We start from the raw sequence: 12,623 nt of genomic DNA on the forward strand, positions 1-12,623 counted from the left end.
GATTGCGGGAGAAATATCAATAACCTCAGATATGCAGATGACACCACCCTTATGACAGAAAGTGAAGAGGCACTAAAAAGTCCCTTGATGAAAGTGAAAGTGGAGAGTGAAAAAGTTGGCTTAAAGCTCAACATTCAGAAAACGAAGATCATGGCATCCAGTCCCATCACTTCATGGGAAATAGATGGGGAAACAGTGGAAACAGTGTCAGACTTTATTTTTCTGGGCTCCAAAATCACTGCAGATGGTGACTGCAGCCATGAAATTAAAAGACGCTTACTCCTTGGAAGGAAAGTTATGACCAACCTAGATAGCATATTCAAAAGCAGAGACATTACTTTGCCAACAAAGGTCTGTCTAGTCAAGGCTATGGTTTTTCCTGTGGTCATGTATGGATGTGAGAGTTGGACTGTGAAGAAGGCTGAGTACCAAAGAATTGATGCTTTTGAACTGTGGTGTTGGAGAAGACTCTTGAGAGTCCCTTGGACTGCAAGGAGATCCAACCAGTCCATTCTGAAGGAGATCAGCCCTGGGATTTCTTTGGAAGGAATGATGCTAAAGCTGAAACTCCAGTACTTTGGCCACCTCATGCGAAGAGTTGACTCATTGGAAAAGACTCTGATGCTGGGAGGGATTGGGGGCAGGAGGAGAAGGGGACGACAGAGGATGAGATGGCTGGATGGCATCACTGACTCGATGGACGTGAGTCTGAGTGAACTCCAGGAGTTGGTGATGGACAGGGAGGCCTGGCGTGCTGCAATTCATGGGGTTGCAAAGAGTCAGACACGACCGAGCGACTGAACTGAACTGAACTAGGTTGGTCATAGCTTTTCTTCCAAGGAGCAAGAGTCTTTTAATTTCATGGCTGCAGTCAATATCCGCAGTGATTTTGACCAAGAAAATAAAGTCTGTCACTGTTTCCATTGTTTTCCCGTCTATTTGCCATGAAGTGGTGGGACCATATGCCATGATCTCAGTTTCTTTTTTTTTTTTTTTAACATAAAAATAATAGTTGTTACTTTCTTTTTTTGTTGTTGTTGGCAAAGTGATGTCTCTGGTTTTTATTTTTTTAATTTTATTTTTAAACTATACATAATTGTATTAGTTTTGCCAAATATCAAAATGAATCCGCCACAGGTATACATCTGAGGTTGTTGATATTTCTCCTGGCAATCTTGATTTCAGCTTGTGCTTCATCCACCCTGGCATTTCGCTTGATGTACTCTGTATATAAGTTAAATTAGCAGAGTGAAAATACACAACCTTCACATACTCCTTTACCATTTTGGAACCAGTCCATTGTTCCATGTCCAGTTCTAACTGTTGCTTCCCGACTTGCATACAGATTTCTCAGAAGGCAGGTCAGGTGGTCTGGTATTCCCATCTCTTGAAGAATTTTTCCACAATTTGTTGTGATCCACACAGTGAAAGGCTTTGGCATAGTCAGTAAAGCAGAAGTAGATGTTTTTCTGTAAATCTCTTGCTTTTTTGATGATCCAACAGATGTTGGCTATTTGATCTCTGATTCCTCTTCCTTTTCTAAATCCAGCTTAAACATCTGGAAGTTCTCGGTTCACATACTGTTGAAGCCTGGCTTGGAGAATTTTGAGCATTACTTTACTAGCATGTGAGATGAGTACAATTGTGCAGTACTTTGAACATTCTTTGGCATTGCCTTTCTTTGGGATTGGAATGAAAACACCTTTTCCAGTCCTGTGGCCACTGCTGAGTTTTCCAAATTTGCTGGCATATTAAGTGCAGTACTTTCAGAGCATCATCTTTTAGGATTTGAAATAGCACAGCTGGAATTCGATCACCTCTACTAGCTTTGTTCATAGTGATGCTTCCTAAGGCCTACTTGACTTCATATTCCAGGATGTCTGGCTCTAGTTGAGTGATCACACCATCGTGGTTATCTGGGTCATTGAGATCTTTTTTTGTACAGTTCTGTGTATTTTTGCCTCCTTTTCTTAATATCTTCTGTTTCTGTTAGGTGCATACTATTTCTGTCCTTTATTGTGCCCATCTTTGTATGAAGTGTTCCCTTGATATCTCTACTTTTCTTGAAGAGATCTCTAGTCTTTCCCATTCTATTATTTTTCTCTGTTTCTTTGCATTGTTCTCTGAGGAAAGCTTTCTTATCTCTCCTTGCTGTTCTTTGGAACTCTGCATTCAAGATGCACTCTGCATTCAAACTTGGTCTAGTTGGCTCTTTTTTCCTGCCTCTAGCCCAGGCGAAAAGACTTAATTCACATGCTTTGCATAACTCAGTGGAGAATTTATTGTGATCTTAACTCATTGAAGAATTTATTGTTATCTGGAGTCAAATTCCTAACTTGTAATAAAGTACCCTTAATCCTGCTTTGAGCTTAATACATATGTTTCATTAGTCACCCTTTAATAGAGAGAAGGCTTCTCTAGGACATGTTTGAAACCTGAACAGGTATTTGAGACTTGTTCCCTAGCTATGTGTCTCGCTATCTATGAATCATTATCTCCATGCCCAGTTTGAAATGATTTACCTAAGTCAAGGTTCATCATGACTTGGATAACTACTCTTTTGGGCAATCAATATATATGGAGAAAAATGTTTCACAATTTATAAAGATCTGTAATATATTTCTATACATAGTCTCCTAGGGCCATCTCATCTCTGCTATAAAGCTGTTCATGATCTCCTTTGCTTCCTTCATAAAGAACTCAATTTTCTAGTTATGCTGAGCCCCTTTCAGTTTCTTCAGCAACCATTTTCATTCTCTAACTCACTTCCATATATTTTGTATGTGTGTGTTAGTCGCTCAGTCACGTCCAACTCTTTGCGACCCCATGGACTGTAGCCCACCAGGCTCCTTTGTCAGTGGGATTCTCCAGGCAAGAGTACTGGAGTAGGTCGCCATTTCCTTCTCCAATATTTTGTATATGTTGATTAATTTTAATTTTTGCTTCCTGAGACCTCTACCAATTCTTTTCTAACTCTGCAGACACTCAAGTAATGACTTATTTGTATTTACCACTGTATCTCCACATTGAATTTAAGAATTTCTGCCAGATCTGTGTCTTTGATGACATTATAAAAATTAATAGGCAAACCCATAACACCTTCTTCTTTAATATAATGTTCAGTTAATTGAAAAGTACTCTCTGCAAGAATAAAGCACATCTGAATATATATTTAAAACTGTTAAAAGATACCATTTTAAAAGTAAAGTTGATCATTGTCTAAACTTTTGATTGAAAGCTCAATTTATTTTTAGGGTTTTCATAGCTGTTTGTACTTTTATATAGCAATCTATCTGAGACTTAAATAATTTCTTCTGAATTTGAAGATAGATTTTTAAATATTATTTATAAAATGAATCTAAATAGTTTCATTATATATACAGCTGTACACGTACACATGTGCACTTAATACGCACTACATGTTTCTCTAATGAAACATTATGGCTCAATGGAATTAAAATTAATTCAGGTGCAGGGAAATACCTAGTCTTTGAGCCTTATCTTTTCAGCCATCCAGTCTCTTGAGAAAGCAAATTTTGCCCAGACACAAAAGAAAAATGTACTATTAAAATGCAATTCAGAAGTGATAAAAAGTGTAAGTGCAGCAGCCGGCTCCCAGCACCCCCTCTGTATACTAAGGGACATTGGGGCCACATTAATTTTTTGTGTGAGTGTTGTCCATCCCGTGTGCAAATTAGCACTGGAAGGACCGTAATCTGTCTTACATGAGAGCTCTTTTCCCAAGGGCATATATAATACATGCTTGTGGAATTTTGTATATTCAAAGCTCTGTGTTCTGTTTATTTTTTATCTTAAATAGATGTAGAAGGTATTTTCTTCAGAAAAATATTTAAAAGGAATTTCTTAATAAACATTAAAAAGAAATTGTAGAGAGGTGTGAAACTTTATGCAATAACACATTTCCTAAGCTTATTATTTTTTAAACAAATTCATGAATATAATGGGAGAAATTTCAATTGAATTGGGATTTTTAAAAAGGCCCTTTCCTTGTCTTAATTAAATAAGATAATATATGTGAAAATATCAGCATCTGCCCCAAAATTTGTTTAACCTCAATTTCGTTTTTTCTGTGTCTGAATTTCAAAGTATTTTTCTTGGCAGAATATTTAATTTAGTCATAAATTAAATAGTTACTTCCCAGATCTTGCTTTTTTCCCTCTAAAAGTTTCTTGTATTTAAAACAGGATCTAGCTCTAATATTATTGATACCATGTCTCCTTTGATTATATTAATTAAAATTTTCTGATGTTTACTCCTCTTTCCTATATTATATGTTTCTTCTTAGATTATCTCTTATATTTAGATATGAGTTTTTCTTCCATCTTGGTGTTAGTTGCTCAGTCGTGTCTGACTCTTTGTGACCCCATGGACTGTAGCCCACTGGGATCCTCTGTCCGTGGGGTTCTCCAGGCAAGAGTACTGGAGTGGGTTGCCATTCCCTTTTCCAGGGGATCCTCCCAACTCAGAGATCAAACCCAGTTCTCCTGCACTGGCAGGCAGATTCTTTACCCTGTGAGCCAATGCCTCATTAAACCATGGAATTCTCCAGGCAAGAATACTGGAATGGGTAGCCACTCCCTTCTCCAAGGAATCTTTCCAACCTGGGGATTGAACCCAAGTCTCTTCCATTGCAGGCAGATTCTTTACCATCTGAGCCACTAGGAAAGCCCTCCATCTTGATAGTTTCCCCAAATGACAATCCATTTATAAATTCATATTAAAAAGGAAACTCTAACCATCAGATTAAAAGTGTATTTGTGTGTGAGAGTGGCTTATTTGACTGATAGACACTGGGATATGACCTTTTAATTAGGAAATTTCCAAATGTTGATATTTGAAGTTGTTGCACTGGGAACTCTCAGTATCTTTTGAGAAGAAACAGTTAGTCTTCTGAAATCTATTAGTCAAGCTGCCAGGTCACTTCAAGAGGAGCAAGGGAAGAGTTCAGTGAGTAATCTTTGAATTAGAATTCATATATTCCATTTGGTGCCTCACTCTGGCCTGCCTGTGCCCAGAGCTTTCTGATGTAATATTTCTGAGAATACATTCTTTTTATGAATATATGAACTGGGAGAGAAACCTGGGGGTTTGCATAGGTTTCTCACCCGTTTTCAGCTTTATTCTTCACTCTCACCCATTGCAGTAGCTTCCAGAATCTTCCAGGATTCTGCAGGACTAATGGCATAATTTCTCTTTGGCCTCTTCCTCTTTTGGAACTCGACTTTTCTATCTGCATTCCACCTGCCAAAAATTTGTTAGCATTTTCCTCTTCTGTTTTTTCTCTTGTGTCCTCTTTCCTATGAACTTATAACTTTTTAAAAAAATCCCTTTACTCTTATTTCAGAAGGTTTTGATGGGGGATTAAACAATTCATCAGGTTACACTATAAATGTATCATAATCTGAGATGTTCTGTGAGAGTTTAAAATTTTTAGTTTTATGTTGATCAAAATAAAATTAAAACTAATAATGATAATGATGACGGCGGTGATGACAGTGGTGCTGATACTGAGAGCTATGACAATAAGCTACTTCTACTTTTGCAATACCATTATTTATTGAATACTTACATGGTGTTTTCAGCACCATGTAAGTTTTGTGTATATTAAGTTGTTCATTCGTGGCTCAAATGGTAAAGAATCTGCCTGCAATGCAGGAGACCTGGGTTTGATCCCTGTGTCAGGAAGATCGCCTGAAGAAGCGAGTGATGACCCACTCCATGTTCTTTCCTGGAAAAAAATCCCATAGATAGAAGAGCCTGGTGGGCTACAGTTCATGGATTCTCAAACAGTTAGATGTGACTGAGCAGCTAACACTTTCCTTCCAGTTTACTCCATAGCATGAGGGAAAACATAGCAGGGGCAAAGCTAAGATGCAAATATAGGTCTGACTGACTCAGAAGCTTCCTTATCCATACTCTGTACCAAGAATGCCTTTATTATTTGGGTAGGTTAAGATGTGAAGAAAGCCCATTTCAATGAGAGTTGCCAATGGTAGCCATCCTTTACATTTGGGGAATACCATCTTATTAAGGGCATTTTTACTTATGTGATGAGTTTTTAGTTACTTGGCACAATTAATTAATTAACATTTTCTATATTTAGCAAATATTTGAGACCCACAAAATTCTGTAAAATGTTAGTGTCTCCATTTGTGGAATAAGAAATGAAGATACATAGAAGGTAGTAACAGAAATAGTCAGTGGCCAAGATTGAAGTGAAGACCTGGTTGTTCTGATTCCAAGCCATGTGTTATTTTCCCTAAATTTATGACTTCTTTAAATTCTTTGTTTTTTTAGTCAAATGTCTCTACAAATCTAATTAAGACAATTACCTTAATGTTCTTTCAGGTTTTTGCCATTTTCTTCCTATCATAAAAACAAAAAATACGTCCCGACAATGCATTTATCAAGCAAATACGGTCCTGATGCTTATGGAACTCAACATTTCCGAGATGAAAATCCTAAGAGATGGATCTGTAACAAGGTGAGTTGATGCAATATTAAAAAGAAAATAATGTTTCTTTGAAAATGCTAAAAATGGACACTGATTATAGCAAATATACTCTCATTACAACTAACATCTTCATGGTTACAGAATTATTTTTAGCTATTTTATAAGAAGATAGTGCAGCTTACTGTGTCAGTAAGAGGTTTAAGTTTTTTTGTGGATTTTTTTTGTTGTCGTCTTCTTGTGTTTTATGGTTCGGCCACCCTGTGGTCAATGGCATGGATCATTAGCTTTGGCAAAGCCAATTAGGGTCAAGTCTGAATCTGTGGAATAGAGTTAAGCTAACTCTCAGGCATGGAGATCAGTGCTTCCTTGCTTTCTTTCAACCTTCGTGTATATGTAGATAGGTATTTAGGAAAGAAGGAAGAAGAAAGGAAGGGAAAAAGGAAAGAGGGAGGGTAAGAGGGAAGAAGGAAAGAAGAAAGGGGAGATATATGTGATACCCTATCTATATATATGACATAGAAAAGGAAAAAGCAGATAAATATTTACTTTTGGATTCCAGAATTATAGTTGCTAGCACTTAAATAAAAATTTCTAAAATGGGAAAACCCCTACCTACATGTCTTATACAATAGGAGGTAACAAGGAAAGTTCTTACTGATCAAAGATTTTTAACCTATTGTCTAGCAATTAGAAACTCAAACTTACTCATATCAAAATTATACAGATAAAGTGGAGCAGGAAATTATATTCTGGAAAGGGCCTAGAGCTACTGAGTTCCATACACTACCAGGCCTATTGTTTCTATTAGTAGTCTGTCAATGAGGATTTATTCATTTACACACAGTCTCCTACCAAAAGGACTTAAGACACCTTGCTTGTGTGCGTGCATGCTAAGTTGCTTCAGTCATGTCCGACTCTTTGCGACCCTATGAACTATAGTCCGCCAGGCTCTTCTGGCCATGGAATTCTCCAGGCAAGAATACTGGAGTGGGTTGCCATGCCCTTCTTCAGGGGATATTCCCAATCCAGGGATCAAACCCATGTATCCCGCATTGCAAGTGGATTCTTTACTCCTGAGCCACCAGGAAAGACCCCGAAGGCACCTTATCAAGTGGTAAATACAACATAGGCCATATTCTAGAAATTTAAACAAGGGGAAACAATCTTAGATGAGAAGAGCACCTATGCCCACAAAATAAAGGGGGACTGGGAGGAGGGCATGGCAACTCACTCCAGTATACTTGCCTGGAGAATCCCATGGACAAAACAGCTAGGCAGGCTGCAGTCTATGGAGTTGCAAAGAGTCTCACATGACTGAGCAACTGAGCATGCTTGCACGTGACTATGGTGGCCAGAGACTTAGGAAATACAACCTGTTGGAATCTAAGATGCAGAGAACAAGAGTTGCAGAGGCATCCTCACTGCTCAAGTGAAAGAAACATGTTAGACCTTTAAGGGAAATGAGATCTTTCTTTACCAAATTCTAAGAAAAGTTCTTTTTTAAGGACATTGTAAATAATGGCATTGTCAAAGGGAATTCGTGCTTGGATTCCTTTGGAAGTCGATTTTTCTTTTGTAGCTACTAAGTCTTCTTTTTTTTTTTTTTTAATGGTCTTCTAGAACACTAAACATTAATTCCATGGCATAAGGAATATGTACAATGAGTAGTTCAATCTGGTCCACTGACTGATAAACCTGAAAGTTGATAACAATATTATTACATAAAAAATCCATAGCAAGACTATGCCAGGCATTTGTTTTTTACCTAATATGCAGCCATTCAGAATATAGGGTAAATATGATTTTTAAACCTTTTAATTTTGTATTTTGAATGTACATAATGTGATCTACAACTCATTTTTCTATTTGACGTGAATTTTATTTTTTGCTGTTTAGCCGTCACCATTCTATTTAATTCAAGGAAATCCTCATTTCATTTCTTTAAAATGTAAATGACTTATCTTAGGACACTGCGCTACTTCAATATAAGAAAAATCCTTGCGCCAGTGTCTCTTTCCTAAAATAATATGGTTCTTTTGGGTTTTATGCCATAGGTTTATTCATATGTTTGACATATTCCAAGACTATGCATTCATCTCACTAGATTAATCAAGTTATAGAGACTCTTGGATATTCACTTAAAAAAAAAAAGTTTATTTTGTTCTTTTGGAGGAATCATTGTTGCCTCTGTATACTTTTAGAAAGTACACATACTTGGAAAGTTAATGACAAATAATCGTTCTTGTAGATCCTGAAAACTAAGAAAGTGTAGAGATTCCTTATGTCTTAATAAATCATTAATCCACTTGCACAAAATCACATAGAAAGATATTAAATGCAAATTTAATTTTATTCCTCATTTCCTTCTTTTCCGCTTCCTCTGATCTCTTAAAATAACCTTATTAGATTGACAAATTATTCCTGTGTAGCCAATAGATTCTACAAAGTACAAGGGTAGCCATTCTATTGTTTCTATGAAAATATTTTATGTTTTGACTTGCTGCTCAGTGATCTGCCCAATAAATGATTAAAAGCCCACTGATTTTTCTTTATTTTAGATAAAACTTTGTTTGATTTTGGAGACATGAGACCACAACTTATTGATTATTAGTAGATGAAGGATTGTTTTAGTGAGTTGTCGAGTTCAAAATGTTGAAGAGGGAAAAGACTGGTGTTGTTTTATGCTGCTTCTATTGGAAGATGGACTATTTACAAACATTTAAATACACATAAGATTTAGTTGAATGCATTAGATTTACTGAAATTAAGAAACAAATATATTTGGTTCCTGTTCTCCACTCTTTGCATCATGTTTTAAGTTTGTGTGCCTGGAGAATTTTTTTCTCTTTTGTTTATTTAAGCATGGAGGTTGTAACTGTCAGACCATTTGTTATACAACTAAGATAAAGGGTATACATTGAGAGAAAAGTAAAATGTTTTATTTCTCTAATCATATTCATATTAAATCAGTTAATAAATAGTATTTAATATTTTTGTTTTATTTTCATGTTATTAACATGAACAGTATATAAAGACATCACAAAGTCAGCAGATTAAGAGCAAATAATATAATTTTCCTGACAGTATGAAACTCAATAATGAAGAATAATATATATATATCATTTTTTGAATTTATAGAAATCAATAATAAAGTATACATATCATATAATTTACTCATATTTCTTTTATCTAACTGTAAAATGCTCTAAGTTAACTGTTAGATTCTAGGTCTGTGTCTTAAATGGTCAAACTTTTTTTAAGTTCACCTAAAGACTTTGTCAGAGAAGGCAATGGCACCCCACTCCAGTACTCTTGCCTGGAAAATCCCATGGACGGAGGAGCCTGGTAGGCTGAAGTCCATGGGGTCGCTAAGAGTCGGACACAACTAAGCGACTTCCCTTTCACTTTTCACTTTCATGCACTGGAGAAGGCAGTGGCAACCCACTCCAGTGTTCTTGCCTGGAGAATCCCAGGGACGGGGAAGCCTGGTGGGCTGCCGTCTATGGGGTTGCACAGAGTCAGACAGGACTGAAGCGACTTAGCAGCAGCAGCAAAGACTTTGTATTTATAAATTCTTTGTTGCGCTGATCTCAATATCTGAAAGAGAAATGAAATTAAATAAGGAGAATCTATCAGTCACCATTAATTTCATCTATCTGACTAGGTCTAAAAGAGTTGGCCAAGAAAAAATTTTCTACTGAAAACATTCTTTTGATTGTCAAAACATCCGAACATGTTCATATTTACTGAAGCAGAAACGATAGTCTCAGGCCTTTATCTGAATAAGAATGAGTTTCATATGCATTTTGGACAACTGACTATAGGAACCACTTCATGTTTTCCCTTATTTGCAAAATTCAAGAAGAGACTTTTAAGATGGTTCATGTTGACAGAGCTTCTCCTCCCATGCCTTATTATAGGTGAATTACAGCAGTAGATCAGCCCTTTTGTGTTATTTCCACATGCATTTTGGTCCTAAACAGAATTTTTTAAGCTACAAAGCATAAAAATATCTAGTACTCCAAAGAATTAATTTAGAGAGCCTAAGCATATTGCACAGAACATAAAGTTGACCTTTACCGTCGACGGCGTTTGGAATGGAGTGGGATGTGGAACACATCATAGATTTAATGTGGCACGTCGCTGTCTGCAGAAACTTGGGTGGGACTGTGACTGCTTGCCCATGGCACCCGGTGATTGAATCTGCTGTCACCAGCATCCTGATAATAATGAACACCCAGCTCAACGACCGTGATTATGATTATCATAATTGATGTGCAGGAGCAGTGTGTGGGGATCATTACAGCTGAACTGTACATCAGAGAAACAGGCCTCAGTTATGGGTAATTTTACTCTTATGCATTGATTGGGATAAAATATGCCTTTCTCTTTAAACAGACCAGCTTCATATAATTTTAAGAATCTTTCTGTACACGCTGACGGATGATTATGTGTCTGCTGAAAACAGCCCCCGACCGTTGTTTGTTTTGGGTTGTTTCGTTTCATTAGCAAATGTAAACAATTAAATAATTAAATGTAATTGAGGGAAAATATTTTGCTTAGGAGGATGGTCTTCAATAATCAAATATTCAGTTTAAGTGCTTTTTCTGTCTCTCTGATGATATATCTGGGACTGAACTTCTTCAGCGTTCTCCCTCTGATTATCCTTGTACCTGAATTCCAGAGGTCAGCAACCATCAGGGAAAATATAAGCGTATACAGTTTTTTATTATAAAGTATTGTGCATTTGAATATGCATACATTTTTGCATATACTCTAGTTTATTATGCCTTTAGGACAGAACCACTATTGTGTTACACTGTATTGAAAAATAGTGTTTAACCTATAGAATAGCTTGGATGTGTAATGTTGAGATGTATAAATTTACACTTCCTTAGCTTTTTCATCAATATTTTGTTTCAGATAGGTTTGTTACATTGTGTGGAAATTTTCAATTATAGTTTTAAAAATGAGTTCAAGAGTTTCTAATTTTAATTTTAATTCATGAATAAATATGATATTAATATATGCAGTGATGTTTCCAAGATTTTCAGTAGATTAGAACTGACCATATTAGTCTTTAATTATTAACCCAAGTGGGCTTCCATGGTGACTCAGCAGTAAAGAATCTGCCTGCCAATGAAGGAGATGTGGGTTCAGTCCCTGGGTCGGGAAGATCCTCTGGAGGAGGGCATGGCAACCCACTGTAGTATTCTTGCCTGGAAAATTCCATGAATAGAGGAGCCTGTCAGGCTACAGTCCATGGCGTCGCAAAGAGCCAAACACGACTTAGCGATTAAACAACATCAACCTAAGTACTCAGTTTGTGTTTGAGTCTAAAATAATACCTTTGAGTGATGAGCAAACGTAATGTAACACATTTTTATAAGAACCATGGTAAACGGTTTTTTAAAAAAATTTTATTTTGTGACAATAAAATAAAATTGTCACAAAGAGATTGAGAGATCGCTCCATTAGATTAATAACTGTACAGCCCAAGAGCGACTATGGCAAACGTTTCCTTCTGAGGTCTGTAACGTTTACATCACCCTGGGTAAGATGCTTGCCCTAGATGTGCAGCTGTGCCCTATGCTGTAGGGCACCATCTTTGTTTGACACCTAGAGGAGTTGCGGCTTGCCTATATATTTTCTTTCTGAAAGTTTTTAATCTCAATGTGATTCCTGAACTTAATTATTTACTTTTTTCTACTCAACTCAGATCCAAGGGTGAGATGGTTATATATGCTCAAAGTCTCCCTAATAGGATCTTTTTCTTTTTCTACTTCATCTACTGAAAATATTATTTTTCAGGAATGCTGGATTTTATACCTTGTTCTCTGGTCGAACCTCTTGCTGTACCCAAAGCCCAGATGTCTGTTTCTTGATCATGTGCCATACTGTGCCCAGACTCTGGAACTCTATGGATGTGTGTATACCATGTGACATAAGCTGCCTATCATGCTCACTGGAATGCACTTTCTTGTCAGTTCTTTCTTCCAAGGAATCCCCTTGATCTTTCCCCAGGTCATTTATGCATTAAAAAGATCTTAACATCTTTTATCTAGAATTTTTAGGTCACAGACCCTGAAACCTCCACTTTTCTGAACATACCGATACTTTATCTCAAATATTGGAAATATTTTTGTTA

General features: G+C 36.7%; 1 protein-coding gene across 5 annotated transcripts in view; it reads left to right on the forward strand.

The window, feature by feature from the left end:
* SPATA17 (spermatogenesis associated 17) overlaps positions 1-12,623 on the forward strand; it is a 243,061-nt gene that overhangs the window by 172,938 nt on the left and 57,500 nt on the right. For 4 of the 5 annotated variants that reach the window (XR_009729880.1, XM_061382208.1, XM_061382209.1 and 1 more), the window contains one exon: positions 6,370-6,505. Coding sequence is in view for 4 of the 5 variants with exons in the window: in XM_061382208.1 (XP_061238192.1) it covers positions 6,370-6,505 (136 nt within the window). In the remaining variant the exon portion in view is untranslated. Of the gene's footprint in view, positions 1-6,369; positions 6,506-9,033; positions 9,415-12,623 lie in introns of those variants that run through there. The other variant, XM_061382210.1, reaches the window with a different exon arrangement.

Source organism: Bos javanicus, chromosome 16, assembly GCF_032452875.1.
Source record: "Bos javanicus breed banteng chromosome 16, ARS-OSU_banteng_1.0, whole genome shotgun sequence".
NCBI classification, from domain to species: Eukaryota; Metazoa; Chordata; class Mammalia; order Artiodactyla; family Bovidae; genus Bos; species Bos javanicus.